This window comes from Ovis aries, chromosome 18 (assembly GCF_016772045.2).
Source record: "Ovis aries strain OAR_USU_Benz2616 breed Rambouillet chromosome 18, ARS-UI_Ramb_v3.0, whole genome shotgun sequence".
Taxonomy (NCBI): Eukaryota; Metazoa; Chordata; class Mammalia; order Artiodactyla; family Bovidae; genus Ovis; species Ovis aries.
Genome location: NC_056071.1, coordinates 19,016,782 through 19,040,799, shown reverse-complemented (window position 1 = coordinate 19,040,799; position 24,018 = coordinate 19,016,782). Strand labels below are relative to the sequence as shown.

Sequence of the window (24,018 nt, the reverse complement as noted above, 5' to 3'; positions counted from 1 at the left end):
TGTCTTCAAGTCAAAACAGGAAATGAGAAAGAAGATGGTAAAAGTCATTACTGTGGCGAGACCCGTGGCCACCACCTCAGAGTCACCCTTCTTGTTTCCTTCATAAACCCGGTTCTGAGCGGAGCACGTTACTATTTCCAGATGCTGCCATTGCTATCGTATGTCGCCTCACAGTTCTTCCAGTTCTTGTTTTACCCACATTGTCCAATATGTTAATAGCAGCCGGTAGATACGTTTGGCTACTTCATTTTTAATTAATTAAAATTAAAGCAGAATTAAAAATTCAACCCCTCAGTCCTACCAGCCACATTTCAGTACCTATTCCCACATGTTGTTAGCAGTTTATGGGACTGGAGGAGGAAATGGCAACCCACTCCAGTGTTCTTGCCTGAAAAATTCCATGGACAGAGGCCTGGACGGCTACAATCCAAAGGGTCGCAAAGAGTTGGACACGACTGAGCTGCTGAAGACGCCCTGTGTTGGACAGGGCAGGTATTGAACTCTCCCGTCACTGTAGAAAGCTCTCCTGGGCTGCCCTGCTGCGTATATCCGAGGCTATGTTGTCAGATGCATCTATGTGTGTGCTTGTCATGTCTTCTTCACCTACGTTCATTTCATCAATTCATAAAATAGTTCCTTATCCCATATGATGTTTGTGACCTTAAATTCTATTTGTCAGAATTCAAATCTGTAACCCAGGCTTTAGTCGATTTACATTTACCCAAAGAATCGTCTCTGCATTGCTTTATTCCCTGCCACATCGGAAATTTTCATATCTACACAAATGTTCCAGGTTTCTGGCCAATTGAAGTGATAACAGAACCACAGAAAAGGAGGGGTTTATTCACACAAAATGGAGCCTATCAACTTTGTTGAACATGTCCACTAAGAAATTCACGCTTGCTGATTCAAGTCAGTTTCACTTTCAGATTTATTCAGCAATTTCTTTCCTGCTCCGGCTGATTTCTTACTGAATGTCCCCATCTACTGGTAAACAGTGGGAAAATATACTGTTTCCTTAAATCCCATCAGTCTCTCTTGTAGGCTGAAAAAAAACAAAAAAAAAATTCTCTAGAGAAATTTCCGTGACAAATTCCTGTACCTTGTGAAAGTTACTTCATTTGGGGGAAAGAACATTGCAGATCTGATTAAGATAAAAAATCTTGAGCTAAGAAGCTAATCCTGGATTTCTGGGTGAGCCCTGAATGCGATAATAGGTGTTCTTTTCAAAGAGATGTAGGGCTGTCCCTGGTGGTCCAGTGGTTAAGACTCTGCGCATCCACTTCATGAGGCGCGGGTTCAACCCTGATTGGTGAGCTAAGATCCCGCCTGCCTCAAGGTGTGGCCAGTAAAGAAGGAGGTCATAGCCCAGCACACACGGAGGAGGCGGTGGTGTGAAGATGGAGGCAGAGATAGGAGTGATGTTGCCAGGAGCCCCGGAACACTGTGGAAGACCAGCAGCTACCAGCAGCTGGACGGCAAGGAATGGGTTCTTCCTCAGGTTTTCCAGAGGAGTGGGACCCTGCTGATATCTTGAGTTCAGATATCTGGCCTCCTGAACGGTGAAAGGATAACTTTCTGCTATTTTAAGCCATCAAGGTTATGGTAACTTGTCTCAGCAGCCCTAGGAGACTATAGTAAGTCCCTACATATAAATGAATTCTGTTCTGAGAGCACATTTGTAAGTCCAATTTTTTCATGAGTCCAGCAAAGTTAGCCTAGGTACCCAGCTAACACAATCAGCTATATAGTACTGTACGGTAACAGGTTTAGAATACTTGCCACATAATCATACATAAAAAGCAAACATAAACATTTTTAACCTTACAGTACAGTATCTTGACAAGCACTGTGAAACTTGAAAAGTTCAGTACAAGGCTGGCATTAGAGAGGCTGGCGTCGACTGAACAGTCAAGTACCGGCTGCATCTGTGCTGCCTGTACGCTGCTTCTGGATGTCCTGGGCTTGAAATAAAGGTAATGCACTACCGTACCTTGGGCTTCCCTGGTGCCTCAGCAACAAAGAATCCACCTGCAATGCTGGAGACCAGATTCCATCCCTGGGTCGGGTAAATCCCTGGAGAAGGAAATGGCAACCCACTTCAGGATTCTTGCCTGGGAAATCCCATGGACAGAGGAGTCTGGCAGGCTACGGTCCCTGGGACCGCAAGACTCTGACACGACTCAGCGACTAAACCACCACCGACACCACTACTGCACCCTGTGCAGCACTATACGGTAAAGCACATGAAACTCAAGCCCTTGGAGAGGATGCAAGCACGTGACGCTGTGCGCCAGACAATGAACTAACTCTTGTAAACGGGCATTCGTATCTTTGAGTTCACAGCGTAAAGCTTCATCTGTAGGGGGCTTCCTATAATATATTCCCATGACTCTCCTATCTTCTGCTGAAACCCAGAACTACAGCTGTATTCCTGCAGCGGGGTTTCTAGTTTCTCAACTTCTCCCAACTATAATTCAAAATATCTCTGTATCTCCGCCTTTTCTAACAACAACAATTCAAGGGCATCTGCCATCTGCCTCTGGGGAGGCTGGATCCTGTGCTGCGGCAGCTGCTGACCTTTGACACTCCCTGGTGAAGGACAGGAAAGCCTGACATGCTGCAGTCCATGGGATTGCAAACAGCTGGACACGACTTAGCAACTGAACAATAAAAATGACCCTGCAATCCCACTCCTGGGCATATATGCAGAACTGACTCACTGGAAAAGACCCTGATGCTGGGAAAGATTTAAGGCAGGAGGAGGAGGGGACGACAGAGGATGAGGTGGTTGGATGGCACCACCAACTCGATGGACATGAGTTGGAGCAAGCTCTGGGAGTTGCTGATGGACAGGGAAGCCTGGCGTACTGCAGTCCGTGGGGTCGCAAAGAGTCAGACACACTGAATGACTGAACTGAATATTCACTGCAGCACTGTTTACAGTAGCCAAGATATGGACGCAGCCTGAGGTGTCCCTGTCACAGCCCTGGAACCCCTTCAGGCCCCTGTTCTTCTGTCTCAGTTCCAGTCCAGGCCCCTCCTCCATGGGAAGGTTGGCTCCATGCCTGCATCTCTTCTGGGTCAGAAGACACCTACTGGGCTGCCTCAGGGCCACTGGGACCCTGGGATCCCCCTCCCCCCGCTCATCATCTCCACTCTGCCCCACCCCCACCCCAGTCCCGGGTGCATCCTCAGGGCTGTCGCTTCCCAGGCGTCCTGCTGGGGCCTCCTCTTTCAGCTCCTGCCCTTAAAAGGGGGTGATCATCCGTCCATCCCCACCCTCTCCCTGGGATGCCCTGAAAGGCTCCGGGTCAGCATCAGACACAGCATCCTTGTTCACTTCCAGTCCCTTCTTTCCTGTCTTGGAAGCTGCTGACCAGTCTCCCAGGCCAGGAATATCCTCATCAGGTAGGACTTCTAGATCTTTCCAGATTCCACCTGGATGGCAGCTTTGGAGCCCAGCACTGTGTTAATCTATTCTGTGCTTGCTCAGTGTGGCCCCACCTTGGAGTCATGGCTTGGGGTCTCCCTTCCTCAATGAGGAAGAGTCACATGTGAAGGCAACAGTGGGGGAGGGGATTCACAACAGTCCCTACTTCTCATGTCCCCACAGCCTTGCTCTCACCCCAGGGCTCCTCCCTGTGCACCCTTGAAGCCGCCCTCCTCTGCTGGGGGCTGTGTCCCCTCAGATGGCAGCTCCTTCTCGTGATGGCTGCAGCGAGGAGACGCAAGGACACATGTGTCTTCGGGGGCTGTGGAAGGAGGTCGTGGCCCTGAAGGCATGTCCTGCATCCCAGAGCCCAGGGCTCCCACCCACGGGCCCTGCTGATGTGTGGGCTGTAGAGCAAAGTGTTCAAACTCACAGCTTTGGCATTTCCATACGGGGTTCCCCTTCCAATCTTCTGACCTTAGGGAAGGCACTTGATTCCCCAAGCCTTAGTTTTCTCATCTGTAAAATGGAGTTAGCAGCACAATCCACAATCCCTTCCTTGTAATCAGACACATTCGTGTTTCTACAACTGAACTTTTGAATAGTCACAAGTGAAATAACAGAGATCATAACATGTCTCATGTGTCTTCAGGTCAGATTTGGTTAAAAAAGAATTGGCAAATATTTGTTTTCAATTTTGAAATATTGAAGGTTGAGATTTTTAAATATCTCTTTTAGTTTTGAAATATTGAGGGTTGAGACTTGAAGGGTTGGGATTAAAGATAAGGACCGTACTACCCTGTGTCTCCATAGTTAATGGCACTCACAGCCCAGGGAGATACAAAAGGTTCATGTTTGAGGCCAGACCCAGCCCAGCTGTGAGGTTTGGGATAAGACAAGTCTCCTGATGAGACTTGGTGGGCGGGGAGAATCATGCTGGAGTGGCTGCGGTCACGGTGGTGGTTTAGTCACTCAGTCGTGTCCAAGTCCTGAGACCCTATGGACTGCTGCCTGCCAGGCTCCTCTGTCCATGGGATTTCCCAGGCAAGAATACTGGAGTGGGCTGCCATTTCATTCTCCCAGGGATCTTTCCCACCCAGGGATCAAACCGGCATCTCTTGTGTCCCCTTCCCTCCTTCTGCTCTGTCTCCTTCCTGCTTAGTGTGGTTGCCCAAGTCCTATTTTGCTTCTTTCTCTTGCTTCTTTCATCTTTTCTGCATTTTCTGCTTTTTGCCCCTTTTCTGGTCATCCTTGGTTTTCTCCTCTCCTGTGTCCTGACCACCTGTCCCCATCTTCCTTCTTCTGATCTATCAGGACCTGAGACTCCTCCCTTCCTTGCCCACCGCCCCCTCCTGCCTCCTAAGGTGCTGACTACACAGCACACAGCCCTCTGTGTGATTCGGCCACCCATCTCCCATGGGAGAGGAGTGTACAGGGCACCTGCCCATTAACTTCATCTAAAATCTCTGGAAGTCTATAATTTTCAGTGGCAGGAGTCTTGAAGCAGAGACCCTGGGCCCTGGGCCCCACCTGGGTGTTCCAGCCCCACCTGAGATTGGCTCCAGAATTTGTGCAGGCTCACTAAACACCCGCTGCCTAGAGGCCATCTTAGAGGAAGCCAGGGGTAGATACTGTCCATCGCAGCTTCTCTCTGGGGAATCCAAGTAGGAGTTGGTGAAGCAACACAAAAACTTTAAGACACCTGTCTGCGGTGTTAGAGAGGGGCAGCGATGTGGGCCTGCTGCCTCAGTGATCAAAACAGCAGGTCCTGCCTCTGCAGGGAGAGGAGCAGGGCCACTGCAGCCTTAAGGTGTCTTAGCCTGGGATTTCTTTTTTCTTTCTTCTGGTCAGGAGGACAAAACTTATTGGGTGACTTGTTCTTAAAGAGAAAGTTTCTTTTCAGAATTTCTTGGGCAGGTGGTTTGGGGTTGGGGGTGGGGTGGTTGCTGCTGCATCCATTGTGAGAGGAACTGCATTGCTTGAGTGTGAGGTGACACGTATGTGTGTTTCTGTGTACCTGTTGCTTTCTGAGGCCCCTTCCTGATTTTCTGGAATCAGGTAAAATAAGTAGATAATTAAAATTTTTCTTCTACGTCTGTTTGTTTCCATCAGCCCCTGCTGTCAATCATCAGGAAAAGACTTGTTGATGGAGATCCATCAACTGTGTGTGCTGAAGGGCTGGCCCTGGTCACCAAGTAGGTGGGTTTGGGGGCCCCAGCTTCCCCTCCACAGACCTCTGGACCCAAGGCGTCTCCCTTCTCCCTGCCTTTGGAGACAGGCCTGTGTGGGCATCTCTCAGCTCCTCCCCCAGCCTGTCTGCTTTGGAGTCAGAGCAGATGTGACTGTGAATCCAGTCGGGGACCCAGATCTGCCTCCCTTCACTCTGGGCTTCTGTTTCATCTTCCCCTGCTTATGGTCAGCTCTCTATATGCCCAGCAGGAAGGAATTTCTTTTTGCTAAAGGAAACAGAAGCTCCCTAAACAGGGCAAGAGCATTCAGGCTGCTGAGCTGGACTCTGAAGAAGTGGAAAGTCCAGAACGTGAAGGAACAAGGGAGTCTGGGAGACCTCAGACTGTGGGGGCGCCTGGATGTAGTTTCTCGTTTTGACAAGAATCACTGGAGAGTTGGACCCCTGGGCAGTGACTGAGGAAACTCAGGTTGGGAGAGAGAAACATGGTCCCCACCAAGCAGAGGTCGTGGGGAAGGAGGGTCTGTGTAATCAGGGAGGATGTGACCAATCAACAGGGCCCAGCAGCCAAGAGGGAACAAGCAGAGAGGGTGGCCAGAGGGGAGGGAGCCGGTGCCATCTCCACCTCTGAGTCTCCAGGACTGGCAAGTCCAGGCGCCCCGGGAAGAGGGGGGCTGGGAGGGCCAGGGGTCGCTGGCAGCCCTCCCCCATCTAGCAAATGAGGAAACTGACTCAGCAGCAGTGAGTGCCCTCCTCAGGGGACGGGGCAGGTTTGTGCAGAACGAGGGTGGACGGGGCAGAATCCCAGCCTGGAGGATGCTGCCGCCACACTTGTCACAAGCAGCGTGGGGCCATGAATGGACAGCCGGCCTGGGGACAGGACACTTGGGTCCTGACTCTGACTCTGCCACACACAGGTGACTCTGGACAGGTGCTGCCATCCCTGGGGTCCAGCTGCTCCTCCTCTATGACTAGAAGACTAAGGGGATCTCACTCAGTTGTGTCTGACTCTTTGTGACCACATGGACTGCAGCCCACCCCGCTCATCTGTCATGGGATTTCCCAGGCAAGACTACTGGGTTGGGTTGCCATTCCCTTCTCCAGGGAATCTTCCCAACCCAGGGATCAAACCCGGGTCTCCTGCATTGCAGGAGGATTCTTTACCATCTGAGCATCAGGGAAGCCCCTGTGATGAGAAGCTTGAACTAAATACAGGATGATTACGCTTTCTTTTGGGTGCCACAGTGAGGGGACTGGAGCGGCCTTGGAATTGTGACAAATAGCCCTTAACCTCTCAGTTCAGCTCAGTTCAGTCACTCAGTCGAGTCCGACTCTGTAACCCCATGGACTGCAGGACGCTAGGCTTCCCTGTCCATCACCAACTTCGGCTGCTGCTGCTGCTGCTACTGCTAAGTCGCTTCAGTCGTATCCGACTCTGTGCAACCCCATAGACAGCAACCCACCAGGCTCCCCTGTCCCTGGGATTCTCCAGGCAATAACACTAGAGTGGGTTGCCATTTCCTTCTCCAATGCATGAAAGTGAAAAGTGAAAGTGAAGTCGTTCAGTCCTGTCTGACTCTAGCGACCCCATGGACTGCAGCCTACCAGGCTCCTCCGTTCATGGGATTTTCCAGGCAAGAGTACTGGAGTGGGGTGCCATTGCCTTCTCTGACCAACTCACGGAACTTGCTCAAACTCACGTCCATTGAGTCAGTGATGCCATCCAACCATCTCATCCTCTGTCATCCGCTTCTCCTCACACCTTCAATCTTTCCCAGCATCAGGGTCTTTTCCAATGAGTCAGGTATTGGAGCTTCAGCTTCAGCATCAGTCCTTCCAAAGAACACCAAGGACTGATCTCCTTTAGGATGGACTGGTTGGATCTCCAGAGTATTCTCCAACACCACAGTTCAAAAGCATTGATTCTTCAGTGCTCAGCTTTCATTATAATCCAACTCTTACATCCGTACACGACTACTGGAAAAACCATATCTTTGACCAGATGGACCTATGTTGACAAGGAATGTCTCTGCTTTTTAATATTCTGTCTAGGTTGGTCATAGATTCCTTGCAAGGAGCAAACGTCTTTTAATTTCTTGGCTGCAGTCACCATCTGCAGTAACTTTGGAGCCCCAGAAAATAAAGTCTCTTCCTGTTTCCTTTGTTTCCCCATCTATTTGCCATGAGGGAATGGGACCAGTTGCCATGATCTCAGGTTTCTGAACGTTGAGTTTAAGCCAACTTTTTCACTGTCCTCTTTCACTTTCATCAAGAGGCTCTTAGGATCTTCTTCACTTTTGGCCATAAGGGTGTTGTCATCTGCACACCTGAGGTTATAGACATTTCTCCCGGCAATCTTGATTCCAGCTTGTGCTTCATCCAGTCCGGCATTTCACATGATCTACTCTGCATTAAAGGTTGTATACTTTAATATACAACCTTCATGTATACAACCTTGATGTACTTCTGTCCCGATTTCTCAACAGGAGGAATTGAGCAGCCATCCCATGAACCATGAGGCTTGGACAGCGAGCCCCTCAAGTGAGCCTTCCCTGAACAATTCTCTTTCTGAAGCACAGAGACATTTCCATCCTCCTGGGAAGTGAGATCCCAGGGTTGTGTTCAATTTGATTTAGAAAAATATAAGAATATGAGGTTCCTGCACTGAGACTTGCAAAGATCAATGCATGCTTGCTTTTGTGGATAAAAAATTAGCCAATAGTCAGTCAGACAATCTAAGAAAGAATTGGAAATTTTATTGAAACCAACCTGAGAAATTTAACTGGGGAGACAGTCTCTCAAGAAGCTCCAAGAGCTGTTTTGAGGAGATCAGGGTTGGAGGTCAGTGTTTATGTGATTTGGGGAAGGACATGAAACCAGCCCACGCCTTGGTAGAAGGTTGCTTCACTCAGGAAGAACAGATATCATGGTTCATGCTTTTAGTGCTTCCTATCAGCATGGACAGATGCAGGAAACTTGGGTTCAGAGAAAAGTCTCCTGAAGATATCCAAGTATGTGAGGGCAGGTTCTGCCAGTTTTCTCAGAGTACAAAGTACAATCCTGACCTTTTTCACGACTTCCTTTCAGGGTGGATTGTAGGTCAGTGAATTGCAGCAGCTAGTGACTTGATTCTTGTAGAACTGGGTGGTGGGCAACATTCTTTATCCCACAATCTATTCGTTTGCATCTTAATCTCAATCAAGGTTTGGGAGGAATCTTCCCAGGTCAGGTGAGGATCCCACTGATGGGCCCCTCGATGTGCAATTCTTCTTCTAGTTCTGGTAACAGGAGCCCGAATCCCCTGGAACAATGGTCTTACTTGTCTGTCAGGCTTCAGAAACGGTCCCTCCTGTTGCTTCTTCCCATATTTCAAGTCATGGATCTTATAAAACTGCATGTAAGGTCACCTGGTCATCACCATGTTTATCAGAGACTCAATGACACATTTGTTGATGCAAGAAACAACACTCTTGTAAAGTGGTAGACTACGAGTAATATGGCTAGTGACATTACTAAGGTCATAGGAGGCAGTGTCATATAACATCACAAGGCTGGGGTTAGAAGAACAAAAATGGATCTTTCTGTTGGGTCAGGTATTTCTGCCCTTCGGAAAGTCTGGTTAACACATACTGCGGACGCACACTGCACACTTCAGGGCAGGGAGGAGGTCAAAACAGGCAGAGAAGAACTTTAAATTTTTCTTGTCTTGCCTTAAAATATGAATTTTATTTCATTGCTCCTTAAGATTTGCCTGCCATGGGAACCATGTCCTGGAGCCCTCCCCATCCAGCCCACCTACCCATGGGTGAAGACTCATGCTTCCTCCCAGTACAGGACCGAGGGGCAGCGGGGGGGGGGGGGGGCCTTCCCCTGTCCCACCCCCTTCCCTGCCGCCACAGCTCTGATGCCTGACTCCTCCAGTCCTGGTGACTCCAGGGTGCTGGGCTCTGGGGTTTGTGGCTGAGAAAGGAGACTAAACACAATAATGGTGGCTTCCTGTCCGCCAGTTATTATAAAGGCTGCTGGTCTAAATGCACCTGTGAGCACAGACATACAGGCACATACACAGACAAACACACACGCTGGGCGTGCACGCAGGGACACACCTTTAAATACAGTCAACCGGGCTCTGGTCCTTTAAGAGCTAAGGGGACAGAAAGTCTAGTGTTGGGGACACAACTGCTTTTTGTAGTGGGCTGGGCCTTGCCCCCAGATCCTGGGGAAAGGTGGGAGTGTGGAGACATTTTTAAGGGCTCCAAGAGATGGGGGCTTGGGTGAGAATAAAAATCTGTTCCATCCTTCCCAGCTCTGAGAAAATTTGGGGCAATTAGCGTATGTCGGGTTTGTGGGTTTTTCCCTTTTATCTTTGTATTGAGGTTAAATAAGAATATTACAGTTGTAGGAGAAAGGGCAAGGCGTCACCTATGACTGACAGCAGGGTTGATGGTATCCAGAAATTCCAGAGAATTAAAAAATCCATGTATATTTACATCTATTTAGATCATATTATGTGTGGGTCCTGGAGAAGCAGGAGGCAGCATCAGAAAACAGCCGACACATAGAAACACACGTTTGTGCAGCACAAACTCAAGCAACACAGTTTCCTCGACTGTGGCATCAGCAGTGCCCGCCCATCCAACACCACCCATCGACAAACTTTGAAAAGAAACTTTTCATGTAAAAATATAGTCACCCAGTAATTTTTGTCCTTGAGACAATAAAAGTTAAAGAAAAATAAAACACCCAGGCTAACATCACCTTCAGTGCTGGCAGTGGCGATGCCCTTCTCCCCGCAGAGGCAGGACCTGCTGTTTTGATTACTGAGGCGGGAGGGCCACATCGCTGCTCCCCACCAACACTGCAGGCAGCTCTCTTCAAGACCCTGAAGTTCGTCACAGTCCATTGTTTATTCCTCAGAGAGTGATTGGGATCACAAACACCGGCCAAGGCCACCCGAGATCAATACCATTAATTTAGTCCCCTTGTTGGAAGAACCTTTATTATAGAGTAACAGGAAAGCTGCCACTTACCAGATCTTTAAAAATCAGTTCTAATTGCCAAAGAGTGGAGGAATTTAGAGACCCATTCGGGGGTACACTGTTCTTTAGACTAGAAAACATACATGGGTTAGGATGTATGAAAATTTAAAACTCATTTTTCTTCTTGGTTACAGAGTCATGCTCTAGTTTTGCCAATCGGCCAACATGCGTCCCAGTGGACTTCTAGAAGGGATAGATATGGCCCCTCACTTCACTTTACTTGCTCCCCCAGGACATATTTCAAATAAACAAATCTTCTTCCGGGAGAGGCACACACAGAGTCATAAACAAGCCATGTCCCACACTTGCAGTGTCCAAGCTGACCCCAAAGTTCCAAAGGGCAAGCAATCTGCCCAAACAGAAGGGAATGGGGGGCTCCCAGGGCGCACACCCTCTACTCACTCAGTCAAGAGCTCAGCTGCTCCTTCAGAGGCCAGTTTGCTTCTCTAAATAAAAAGTGAAAGCAGGCTGTGAGCAAGGAGGGAAGCAGGAAGCAGCTGCAGGCTACCTGCTGAGGGTGTAGGAGACTTGACAAAACCACCAGGCGCCTTACTGGGGACGGAGAACCTGAGTGTGGCCCTTACTTTGTTAAGATCAGCACATCTGTTCTAAAGATCAGTGGTTGTATCCTTCTGAAAACTCAAGGACAGACAGAGGGAGAGCTGAACCGGCTGAGTGAAACAGGAAACAACATCCAACTCCGGAGCCGTGTTTAACTATCCACAAGACCTTGCGTGGAAAACAAGCAAGGTTACAAACAGCGCTACTGCCCGTGACCTACCTGACCATCACGAACACTATGAGCTTGTTCTCAGGTCTGGACGGCAAGACCATCATGAGCCTCTTCCTCCGCGTGGGGCAGCTGCTCTGCACCCTCCTACCCATCTGGCTGACCAGTAGGGACACTCTGAAGGTGGGTGTAATCAACTGGTGCCTGTACATCTGGTGCATCTGCTTTGGCCTGACCTTTCTTGGCTTCCTACTGGAATTGGGCAGTCTCTTCAAACTGCCGTTATGTAACATCCGGTCTCTCCTCCGCCTGTCTGATAAGTTCCAGTACCACCTCCCCTTGTCTTGGGATGGCGTTCTCCATGCCTTTGGCTCTTATTTTGCGGTGTTCTGCCTCTCAGCTGCCGTCATCTTCGGCCCCACCTACATCCAGTTCTTTTCTCCAGGCCCCGCCCGAAATCGCGTCATCACCGCCACCGCCTGCTCCTGCGTGGCTGCTCTGCTTTACGCCATCGAAGTGGCCTGGGTCTGTCGCCGACCCAGTAGAGTGTCCTGCTTTTGGCCGACCTTCCCAGGTGTGCTCAGGAGGCTGGAGAACTATGTGGCCAACATCATCTTTGCCTTCATCAGCAACACTGACCTGTCCCTGCACCAGCCGGCCCTGGTGTGGTGTGTGGCTGTGTACCTCATCTGCTTCCTCCTGGGGGCCGTGAACTACTTGGTGAATGGGTGTGACTGTGACAATGACAAAAAGCTGCCTCTCCGCCTCCCCGTTTTACTGTGGGTGCAGACTGTGCTCTCCGTCCTCCTCTACGCCACCGCAGTGATCCTCTGGCCCCTCTACCAGTTCCAGGAGAAGTTGGGGGAGCAGCCCCAGCGGTCCAGCGATATGAGCTGCAGTGATCAACTCAACATCTTTGTCTGCGTCTGGGACCAGCGACTGGCTGTGGCCATCCTGACAGTCATCAACCTGCTGGTTTATGTGGCTGACCTGGTGTATTTAGTCCGAGAAGCTTTTGTAGGTGGCTCAAATCGTAAAGAATCTGCCTGCAATGAGGAAGACCTTTCACTCACTGAATCAGGAAGATCCCTAAGAGAAGAAACTGGCAACCACTCCAGTGTTTTGCCTAGGAAATCCCATGGAAAAGGAGTCTCAGTTCAGTTCAGTTCAGTTCAGTCACTCGGTCGTGTCTGACTCTGCGACCCCATGAATCGCAGCACGCCAGGCCTCCCTGTCCATCACCAACTCCCGGAGTTCACTCAGACTCACGTTCATCGAGTCCCTGATGCCATCCAGCCATCTCATCCTCAATCGTCCCCTTCTTCTCCTGCCCCCAATCCTTCCCAGCATCAGAGTCTTTTCCAATGAGTCAACTCTTCTCATGAGGTGGCCAAAGTATTGGAGTTTCAGCTTTAGCATCATTCCCTCCAAAGAACACCCAGGACTGATCTCCTTCAGAATGGACTGGTTGGATCTCCTTGCAGTCCGAGGGACTCTCAAGAGTCTTCTCCAACACCACAGTTCAAAAGCATCAATTCTTCGGTGCTCGGCCTTCTTCACAGTCCAACTCTCACATCCATACATGACCACAGGAAAAACTATAGCCTTGACTAGACAGACCTTAGTCAGCAAAGTAATGTCTCTGCTTTTGAATATGCTATCTAGGTTGGTCATAATTTTTCTTCCAAGGAGTAAGCGTCTTTTAATTTCATGGCTGCAATCACCATCTGCAGTGATTTTGGAGCCCAAAAAAATAAAGTCTGACACTGTTTCTACTGTTTCCCATCTATTTCCCATGAAGTGATGGGACTGGATGCCATGATCTTCGTTTTCTGAATGTTGAGCTTTAAGCCAACTTTTTCGCTTTCCTCTTTCACTTTCATCAAGAGGCTTTTTAGTTCCTCTTCACTTTCTGCCATAAGGGTGGTGTCATCTACATATCTGAGGTTGTTGATATTTCTCCCAGCAATCTTGATTCCAGCTTGTGTTTCTTCCAGTCCAGTGTTTCTCATGATGTACTCTGCATATAAGTTAAATAAGCAGGGTGACAGTATACAGCCTTGATGTACTCCTTTTCCTATTTGGAACCAGTCTTTTGTTCCATGTCCAATTCTAACTGTTGCTTCCTGACCTGCATACAGATTTCTCAAGAGACAGGTCAGGTGGTCTGTTATTCCTATCTCTTTCAGAGTTTTCCACAGTTTATTGTGATCCACACAGTCAAAGGCTTTGGCATAGTCAATAAAGCAGAAATAGATGTTTTTCTGGAACTCTCTTGCTTTTTCCATGATCCAGCGGATGCTGGCAATTTGATCTCTGGTTCCTCTGCCTTTTCTAAAACCAGCTTGAACATCAGGGAGTTCACGGTTCACGTATTGCTGAAGCCTGGCTTGGAGAATTTTGAGCATTACTTTACTAGCATGTGAGATGAATGCAATTGTGCAGCAGTTTGAGCATTCTTTGGCATTGCCTTTCTTTGGAATTGGAATGAAAACTGACCTTTTCCAGTCCTGTGGCCACTACTGAGTTTTCCAAAGTTGCTGGCATAGTGAGTGCAGCACTTTCCCAGCATCATCTTTCAGGATTTGAAACAGCTCAACTGGAATTCCATCACCTCCACTAGCTTTGTTCGTAGTGATGCTTTCTAAGGCCCACTTGACTTCACATTCCAAGATGTCTGGCTCTAGATTAGTGATCACATCATCATGATTATCTGGGTCGTGAAGATCTTTTTTGTGAGTCTAGCAGGCTACAGGCCATGGGCTGTAGTCAGCCACAACTGAGCAATGAACACCTTCCCTTTCACACAAGGCTAGCCCGGGACACTTAATTCTCTTCACTGCAGTTTCCCCACCAATTTCTGACATCCCCTAACATCCTCTTCCTGGCTCCCTCTCTCCTCTCACATCCTTCCCCATTCATCTCACTTTCTTTTCTCTTTCCTTCCCCTCCCAACTCTGCCAGTGCCCTGGACTTGTCGGTCTTGGAGATTCAGACGTGGAGATGGCAGCTGGTTCCCTCCCCTCTGTCCACCCTCTCTGCTTGTTTCCTTTTGGCTGCTGGGTCCTATTAATTGGACACATCCCTCCTGATTATGAAACAGTCTGGAACCTGAGACCCTTTGCTGCAATACTTGTATACGGACACATGTCTCCTACAGCAACAAAATGCAAAGAAGTTGTGTGGGCCCCCAAAATAATTCTGTGCACGTGCTGCTGCTGCTGCTGCTAAGTCGCTTCAGGTGGACTGCAGCCCACCAGGCAGGCTCCTCTGTCTGTGGGATTTTGCATGCGCACTTGGGGCCAATTCCAGACAATATACAAAGAGAACAACAACAATTATGAGCGGAGCACATCACTATTTCCCGATGCTGTCATTGCTATCGTATGTCGCCTCACAGTTCTTCCAGTTCTTGTTTTATCCACATTGTCCAATATGTTAATAGCAGCCTGTAGATATGTTTGGCTACTTCATTTTTAGTTAATTAAAATTAAGCAGAATTGAAAATTCAACCCCTCAGTCCTACCAGCCACATTTCAGTACCTATTCCCACATGTTAGCAGTTTCTATATGGGACTGGAGGAGGAAATGGCAACCCACTCCAGTGTTCTTGCCCGAAAAATTCCATGGACAGAGGCCTGGACGGCTACAGTCCTAAGGTTCGCAAAAAGTCGGACACGACTGAGCTGCTGAAGACGCCCTGTGTTGGACAGGGCAGGTATTGAACTCTGCCGTCACTGTAGAAAGCTCTCCTGGGCTGCCCTGCTGCGTCTATCCCGAGGCTGTGCTGTCAGATGCATATATGTGTGTGCTTGTCATGTCTTCTTCACCTATGTTCATTTTATCAATTCATAAAATAGTTCCTTATCCCATATGATGTTTGTGACCTTAAATTCTATTTGTCAAAATTCAAATCTGTAACCCAGGCTTTAGTCGATTTACATTTACCCAAAGAATCATCTCTGCATTGCTTTATTCCCTGCCACATCGGAAATTTTCATATTTACACAAATGTTCCAGGTTTCTGGCCAATTGAAGTGATAACAGAACCACAGAAAAGGAGGGGTTTATTCACACAAAATGGAGCCTATCAACTTTGTTGAACATGTCCACCAGGAAATTCATGCTTGTTGATTCAAGTCAGTTTCACTGTCAGATTTATTCAGCAATTTCTTTCCTGCTCCGGCTGATTTCTTGCTGAATGTCCCCATCTACTAGTGAATAGTGGGAAAATATTCTGTTTCCTTAAATCCCATCAGTCTCTCTTGTAGGCTGAAAAAAAAAAAAATTCTCTAGAGAGATTTCCATGTCAAATTGCTGTACCTTATGAAAGTTACTTTATTTGGGGGAAAGAACATTGTAGATCTGATTAAGATAAAAATCTTGAGCTAAGAAGCTAATCCTGGATTTCTGGGTGAGCCCTGAATGCGATAATAGGTGTTCTTATCAAAGAGATGTAGGGCTGTCCCTGGTGGTCCAGTGGTTAAGACTCTGCACATCCACTTCAGGAGGCGCGGGTTCAACCCTGATTGGTGAGCTAAGATCCCGCCTGCCTCAAGGTGTGGCCAGTAAAGAAGGAGGTCATAGCCCAGCACACACGGAGGAGACGGTGGTGTGAAGATGGAGGCAGAGATAGGAGTGATGTTGCCAGGAGCCCCGGAACACTGTGGAAGACCAGCAGCTACCAGCAGCTGGACGGCAAGGAATGGGTTCTTCCTCAGGTTTTCCAGAGGAGTGGGACCTTGCTGATATCTTGAGTTCAGATATCTGGCCTTCTGAACGGTGAAAGAATAACTTTCTGCTATTTTAAGCCATCAAGGTTATGGTAACTTGTTTCAGCAGCCCGAGGAGACTACAGTAAGTCCCTGCATATAAATGAATTTTGTTCTGAGAGCACATTTGTAAGTCCAATTTTTTCATGAGTCCAGCAAAGTTAGCCTAGGTACCCAGCTAACACAATCAGCTATATAGTACTGTACGGTAACAGGTTTAGAATACTTGCCACATAATCATACATAAAAAGCAAACATAAACATTTTTAACCTTACAGTACAGTATGTTGACAAGCACTGTAAAACTTGAAAAGGTCAGTACAAGGCTGGCATTAGAGAGGCTGGCGTCGACTGAACAGTCAAGTACCGGCTGCATCTGTGCTGCCTGTACGCTTGCTTCTGGACGTCCTGGGCTTGAAATAAAGGTAATGCACTACCGTACCTTGGGCTTCCCTGATGCCTCAGCAACAAAGAATCCACCTGCAATGCTGGAGACCAGATTCCATCCCTGGGTCGGGTAAATCCCTGGAGAAGGAAATGGCAACCCACTTCAGGATTCTTGCCTGGGAAATCCCATGGACAGAGGAGTCTGGCAGACTACGGTCCCTGGGACCGCAAGACTCTGACACGACTCAGCGACTAAACCACCACCGACACCACTACTGCACCCTGTGCAGCACTATACGGTAAAGCACACAGAGCTCAAGCCCTCGGAGAGGATGCAAGCACGTGACGCTGTGCGCCAGACAATGAACTAACTCTTGTAAACGGGCATTCGTATCTTTGAGTTCACAGCATAAAGCTTCATCTGTAGGGGGCTTCCTATAATATACTCCCATGACTCTCCTATCTTCTGCTGAAACCCAGAACTACAGCTGTATTCCTGCAGCGGGGTTTCTAATTTCTCAACTTCTCCCAACTGTAATTCAAAATACCTCCGTATCTCTGCCTGTTCTAACTCTTCTTCTGGCGTGGTCGTCACTGTCCCTCCTTCTGTCCATGATTGACTTCTGTGTTTTTATGCTCTTCCCCGTCTCCTACACTCCACAACCCTGGACCTTCAGTTACCCTCTCCGAACAGCATTGCTTTGCTGTTGCTGCTTAATAATAATTATAAAATATTTTAGATATTCAGTAACATATAAGTAATATAACAATCACTTGTGTACCTGCCACCTTACAAAGGCGAAGCTCCCTGTGTCTCTTTCCAATCCAATTTACCCATCTGTCCCGCTGCACTTTAAGTTCTTTGAAAATAACACCCAAACAATTTTTTAAAGTAAATAATGTACCAAAGCTTATAGTAGAAAACCATTGTTCCCCTGGCCAAATCGTCCTGTCCTTAACACTTGCTGCCCAAATGCAGGCAGTTTCAGCTCACTTAGCTCTCTTTTACGGTTGTCACTGCTTTATTTCAATATAGCAGGCTTCTATTGGTGCTTGTTTCTTTTCTTATTTGGAATATTTTTTACTGACTCCTTCCGAAGAAATGTAAAGATAAGAAGTAAGGACTTCCCTGGTGGCCCAAGGATGAAGACGCCACACACCCAACGCAGGGGCCCAGGTTCAATCCCTGGTCAGGAAACGAGATCCCACACGCTGCAACTAAAATTCTCAGGCTGCCATTGAAATCTCCTGGAGATGCAGTAGAGCTCCATGGCTACCCTGGCGTCTTCCACTGAGCTGTGTCCCAGGACACTGTACCGCACACACGGCACAGAGAGGGGCTGGGGCTGAATCTAGGCCTTCCCTGCTCACACCCTGACATCCAGGGCTGAAGTGGGTGAGGGGTGAGTCTCCCAGGCCCCTGACACCCTGGACTCGGCAGGTGTCTGGAGCAGGCCAGGCTTCACCCATAAGCCCGGGGCCCAGGCAGGGCCAGGTGCAGAATCCAGGTCCTGAGGCCACGTGTGCCCTCCAGGGCCTCCCATCTGCTGGGTGGGGGCGGGGCGCTGCAGGCTTAGCCTCAGACCCAGAGGGGCGGAAGCAGTTCCCACAGGAGCCCAGGGCCTGGGAAACGTGGACACAGATGTTTCTAGAGTGCTGCTTGTTCAGCATGTTGAGAACAGGGCGCTTCAGTGAGTCTAGGAGCTGACATTCTGTCCTGGGTCCGTGGTGTCCCAAGCCCTACAGAGGGGCCCAAACTCAGCCCCATCCCCACATCCTGCACAGTCCTGCTCCCCAGACAAGATGCCCCCAAATCCTTGGGCTGGGGCTCCAGGTCTCCCCTCCCCAGCTCCCATCTCATGTCTTTTTCCGCTAAGACACAACCTTCACCCTCCACTCAGACCTGGTGTCCTGCCTGTTCCCCATCCTCCATCTCTGCTCCAGACACCTGCCCTCCCTCTGTGGACACAGCCCACAGATGTACTGATGGTCCGGTCATGGCCCTACCTCCCTTCAACCAAGAGTTTCTTAAGGACCTGCCTGGCATTGCTCATCTGGGTCCTCAGCCTCTGGTCAGCCTGGCGCCAATCAGGTGCTTCATAAACATCCCCTGAGCTAGAAGCTCCATGTGTGGCCGCGGCTCTCAGTGTCCAGCCCACCTCCTGGGGCCCCTCCACTCCGGTGAGCTCCCCACACCCAGCACATGCCTGCCCCTTCTGTGGGGCAGTGGAAAAGGGGGCTGCTGATGGGCCTGTGGGTTTGAGTTCAAGGTCCTTCTCTCATCTTTTTGAAATATTTCTCATTGGATATCTCCCACTTTCCTATCTGAAGGGAAATTCCAGAGGCTTCTCTCTAAGTGACTGCTAGTCCCCTGGGCACATCTCAACAATGGCTTTCTACTGAGGTCCATATAGTTAAAGCTATGCTTTTTCCAGTAGTCATGTATGGCTGTGAGAGTTGGCCCATAAGAAGGTTGAGTGCCAAAGAATCGATGCTTTCCAGTTGGGGTGCTGGAGAAGACACTTGAGAGTCCCTTGGATAGAGGAGTGTGACCAGTAAATCCTAAGGAAAATCAACCCTGAATATTCATTGGAAGGACTGATGCTGAGGCTGAAGCTCCAATACGTTGGCCACCTGATGTGAAGATCTGACTCATTGGAAAAGACTCTGAAAGATTGACGGCAGGAGGAGGAGGAGAAGACAGAGGTTGAGAGGGTTGGATGGCATCACTGACTCAATGGACATGAATTAGAGCAAGCTCTGGGAGGTGGTGAAGGACACGGAAGCCTGGCGTGCTGCAGTTCATGGGGTTGGGAAGAGTTGGCTATAACTGAGCGACTGAACAACAACAATTCAAGGGCATCTGCCATCTGCCTCTGGGGAGGCTGAATCCTGTGCTGCGGCAGCTGCTGACCTTTGACACTCCCTGGTGAAGGACAGGAAAGCCTGACATGCTGCAGTCCATGGGATCGCAAAGAGCTGGACACGACTTAGCAACTGAACAATAACAATGACCCTGCAATCCCATCCTGGGCATATATGCAGAACTGACTCACTGGAAAAGACCCTGATGCTGGGAAAGATTAAAGGTAGGAGGAGGAGGGGACGACAGAGGATGAGGTGGTTGGATGGCACCACCAACTCGATGGACATGAGTTGGAGCAAGCTCTGGGAGTTGGTGATGGACAGGGAAGCCTGGCGTGCTGCAGTCCGTGGGGTCGCAAAGAGTCAGACACGACTGAATGACTGAACTGAATATTCACTGCAGCACTGTTTACAGTAGCCAAGATATGGACGCAGCCTGAGGTGTCCCTGTCACAGCCCTGGAACCCCTTCAGGCCCGTGTTCTCCTGTCTCAGTTCCAGTCCAGGCCCTTCTTCCATGGGAAGGTTGGCTCCATGCCTGCATCTCTTCTGGGTCAGAAGACACCTACTGGGCTGCCTCAGGGCCACTGGGAACCTGCGAGCACCCCCGCCCCCACCCTCCCCCTACCCTGTCATCTCCACTCTGCCCCACCCCCACCCCAGTCCCAGGTGCATCCTCAGGGCTGTTGCTTCCCAGGCGTCCTGCAGGGGCCTCCTCTTTCAGCTCCTGCCCTTAAAAGGGGGTGATCATCCGTCCATCCCCACCCCCTCCCTGGGATGCCCTGAAAGGCTCCGCGTCAGCATCAGACACAGCATCCTTGTTCACTTCCAGTCCCTTCTTTCCTGGCTTGGAAGCTGCTGACCAGTGTCCCAGGCCAGGAAAATCCTCATCAGGTAGGACTTTCTCCTAGATCTTTCCAGACTCCCACCTGGATGGCAGCTTTGGAGCCCAGCACTGTGTTAATCTATTCTGTGCTTGCTCAGTGTGGCCCCACCTTGGAGTCATGCTGGATTGGGGTCTCCCTTACTCAATGAGGAAGAGTCACATGTGAAGGCAACAGTGGGGGAGGGGATTCACAACGGTCCCTACTTCTCATGTCCCCACGGCCTTGCTCTCACCCCAGGGCTCCTCCCTGTGCACCCTTGAAGCTGCCCTCCTCTGCTGGGGGCTGTGTCCCCTCAGATGGCAGCTCCTTCTCGTGATGGCTGCAGGGCAGAGAGGCCAGGACACATGTGTCTTCAGGGGCTGTGGAAGGAGGTCGTGGCCCTGAAGGCATGTCCTGCATCCCTGGGCTCCCACCCACGGGCCCTGCTGATGTGTGGGCTGTAGAGCAAAGTGTTCAAACTCACAGCTTTGGCATTTCCATATGGGGTTCCCCTTCTAATCTTCTGACCTTAGGGAAGGCACTTGATTCACCAAGCCTTAGTTTTCTCATCTGTAAAATGGAGTTAGCAGCACAATCCACAGTCCCTTTTCTGAAACGCTTGGGGTCAGATATTCTTTAGAGTTCGGAAGTTTTCAGCTTCAGACAGGTGACATGGTACATCTACTCTCTATGACATCAGACCCCACTGGGGTCTCAAAGCACCTTGTAATCAGACACATTCGTGTTTCTATAACTGAACTTTTGAATAGTCGCAAGTGAAATAACAGAGATCATAACTTGTCTCATGTGTCTTCAGGTCAGATTTTGTTAAAAAACAATTTTTCAAATATTTGTTTTCAATTTTGAAATATTGAAGGTTGGGATTTTTAAATATTTCTTTTCAGTTTTGAACAGGATCTCTCAGGGTTGAGACTTAAAGGGTTGGAATTAAAGATAAGGACCATACTACCCTGTATCTCCATAGGTAATGGCACACACAGCCCAGAGAGATACAAAAGGCTCATGTTTGAGGTTTGGGATAAGACAAGTCTCCTGATGAGGTCAAGGGTGATGGGCGGGGAAAATCATCCTGGAGCAGCTGTGGTCGCGGTGGTGGTTTAGTCGCTCAGTCATGTCCAAGTCCTGAGACCCTGTGGACTGCTGCCCGCCAGGCTCCTCTGTCCATGGGATTTCCCAGGCAAGAATACTGCAGTGGGTTGCCATTTCATTCTCCTGGGGATCTTTCTGACCCAGGGATCAAACCCGCGTCTCTTGTGTCCCCTGTGCTGGCAAGTGGATGCTTTACCACTGAGCCATCAGGCTGTTACCCGAGTGTCTGGGCCAGTGGTTCTAACTCCACAGACCCAGAGCCTCAGCCATCACAGGGCCCTGAACCTTTTCCAGGCGTCTGAGTTTTGCCACCTCCAGAGCTGGATCTTCCTCTGCTGGGTCCTCAGTGAAGACCACTGCTGTACTGGTGACTGTGACCTGCCTGACCATCACAGCACCATGTCCACCCGGCGGACATCCCCAGACCTGGACGTCACGGCCATCATGTGCCTCTGCCTCTGCCTGCCGCAGCTGTTCTCCATGTGTGTGGCCATCTCTCTGGTGGCCGGCAGGGCCACCGAGTGGGGAGCCACAGGAAACTGGTCCATGTCCATCTGGTGCTTCTGTTTCGCCATGACCCTCGTGGTATTCACTGTTGAGTTCTATGGATTCCATTCCCACTTTCCATTTCTCTGGTTCAACTTCCTGTGACCTACGCCTGCTATGCCACCCTCCTCTGCCTCTCGGTCTCCATCACCTACTCCATCACCCACGTCCAGTTTCTGCCTGATGGTCCTTACCGGGACTGGGTCGCCGCTGCCTCTGCCTTCTCCCGTGTCATATCAGCGCTGTATGCCAGAGATGTGGCCTGCACATGGGTCGCCTATGGGTTCAAGGAGGTCCCCTGCTTTGTGCACACCGTGCCAGGCCTGCTGAAGGTGCTGGAGACCTTCATGGCCTATGTAGTTTCTGCCTGCATCATCAACACCTCCCTGTACCTGCACCAGCCGGCCCTGGAGTGGTGCGTGGCCGTGTACTCCATCTGCTTCATCCTGGCAGCTGTGGTCCTCCTGCTGGACCTGGGCAAATGGGAATACAGGCTGCCCGGGCCCTTCTCCCTCTTCCAGCTTGTGCTCACCCTGCTCTCCGTCCTCCTCTGTATCAGTGCTCTGGTCCTCTGGCCGCTCTACCAGTTCAGCGAGGAGCTCGGCGGGCAGCCCCAGAGGCCCAGTGATGGGGACTGCAGGGAAGAGCTCACCTACGACATGTGCGCCTGGGACCAGCGCCTGGCTGTGGCCGTCCTGACAGCCATCAACCTGCTGGTTTATGTGGCCGACCTGGGGTACTGGGCTCGTCAGGTTTCTGTAGGGACCGAGGACCAGCCCAGGGACTCCTGATCCTCTGCTCACAAAGGTATCCTCACTGAGCTCTGGTGTTCTCTGATGCCCTCTTCCTAGCTCTCTCCCTCCTCACATCCTCCCCATGCATCTCACTCTCTTTCCTATTTCCTTCCCTCCTTCTGCTCTGTCTCCTTCCTATTTTCCTTGGTTGCCCAAGTCCTGTTTTGCCTTTTTCTCTTGCTTCTCTCATCTTTTCTACATTTTCTGCTTTTTGCCCCTTTTCTGGTCACCCTTGGTTTTCTCGTCTCCTGTGTCCTGACCACCTCTCCCCATCTTCCTTCTTCTGATCTGTCAGGACCTGAGACTCCTCCCTTCTCTGCCCACCGCTCCCTTCTGCCTCCTAAGGTGCTGACTGAACAGCACACAGCCCCCTCTGTGTGATTTGGCCCCCCATCTCCCATGGGAGGGGAGTGTACAGGGCACCTGCCCTTTAACTTTAACTAAAATATCTGGACGTCTATACTTTTCAGTGGCAGGAGTCTTGAAGCAGAAACTCTGGTTACTGGGCCCCACCTGGTGCTGCAGGTGGGGTGTTCCAGCCCCACCTGAGATTGGCTCCAGAATTTGTGCAGGCTCACTAAACACCCGCTGCCTAGAGGCCATCTTAGAGGAAGCCAGGGGTAGATACTGTCCATCCCAGCTACTCTCTGGGGAATCAAAGTAAGAGTTGGTGAAGCAACACAAAAACTTTAAGACACCTGTCTGCAGTGTTGGTGAGGGGCAGCGATGTGGGCCTGCTGCCTCAGTGATCAAACAGCAGGTCCTGCCTCTGCAGGGAGAAGAGTGTGGCCCCTGCAGCTTTAAGGTGTGTCAGCCTGGGATTTTTTTCTTTTCTTTTTTTCCTATCTTCTGATCAGGAGGGCAAAAATTACTGGGTGACTCTGTTCTTAAAGGGGAAATTTCTCTTTAAGTTCTCTTGGGCAGGTTTCTTTGTAGGGGGTGGGGGTTGCTGCTTCCATTGTCAAAGAAACTGCATCGCTCGAGTATGAGGGGGCACACACATCTGTGTTTCTGTGTGCTGACCGCGTCCTGCTGCAGCTTCTTGATTCTCTTGGACTCAGACACAACGTGATCTACAAAATACATATAATTTAAATTTTTTCTGGAGCTTCTGGTTCCCAAAGATCCTGCTGTCAATTGTAGAGAAAACCCTCTTCCCTTCTCATTTACAATGTCCTTTTTAACCTCAACATAAAAATGAAAGAAAATACAAACCCCCCAAAACAAAATCTGCATACTCTCATTGCCCCAGATTTGCCTAGAACTCAGAACAGTCCTAGCCAATTTCC

At 49.8% G+C, this 24,018-nt stretch overlaps 1 protein-coding gene, 1 long non-coding RNA gene and 1 pseudogene across 3 annotated transcripts; 2 read left to right on the top strand and 1 right to left on the bottom strand.

The window, feature by feature from the left end:
• LOC101123072 (myeloid-associated differentiation marker-like) overlaps positions 1–23,615 on the top strand; it is a 115,468-nt pseudogene extending 91,853 nt beyond the window's left edge.
• On the bottom strand, positions 914–11,108 carry LOC105611446 (uncharacterized). 2 transcript variants are annotated; one of them, XR_009597199.1, is made up of 4 exons: positions 10,652–11,108; positions 10,380–10,503; positions 1,994–2,076; positions 914–1,045 (listed from the first exon to the last, which is right to left on the bottom strand). It is a non-coding gene; the product is annotated as an uncharacterized LOC105611446 (long non-coding RNA). The 2 variants fall into 2 exon arrangements; XR_009597198.1 differs by having other exon boundaries at positions 10,380–11,108.
• On the top strand, positions 11,460–20,743 carry LOC101116769 (myeloid-associated differentiation marker-like). Its single transcript, XM_027957514.1, has 2 exons — positions 11,460–12,407; positions 20,597–20,743. Exons 1-2 carry the CDS (start codon positions 11,460–11,462, stop codon positions 20,741–20,743), a joined length of 1,095 nt encoding a protein of 364 aa, XP_027813315.1.
• Positions 23,616–24,018: the final 403 nt, after the last annotated feature.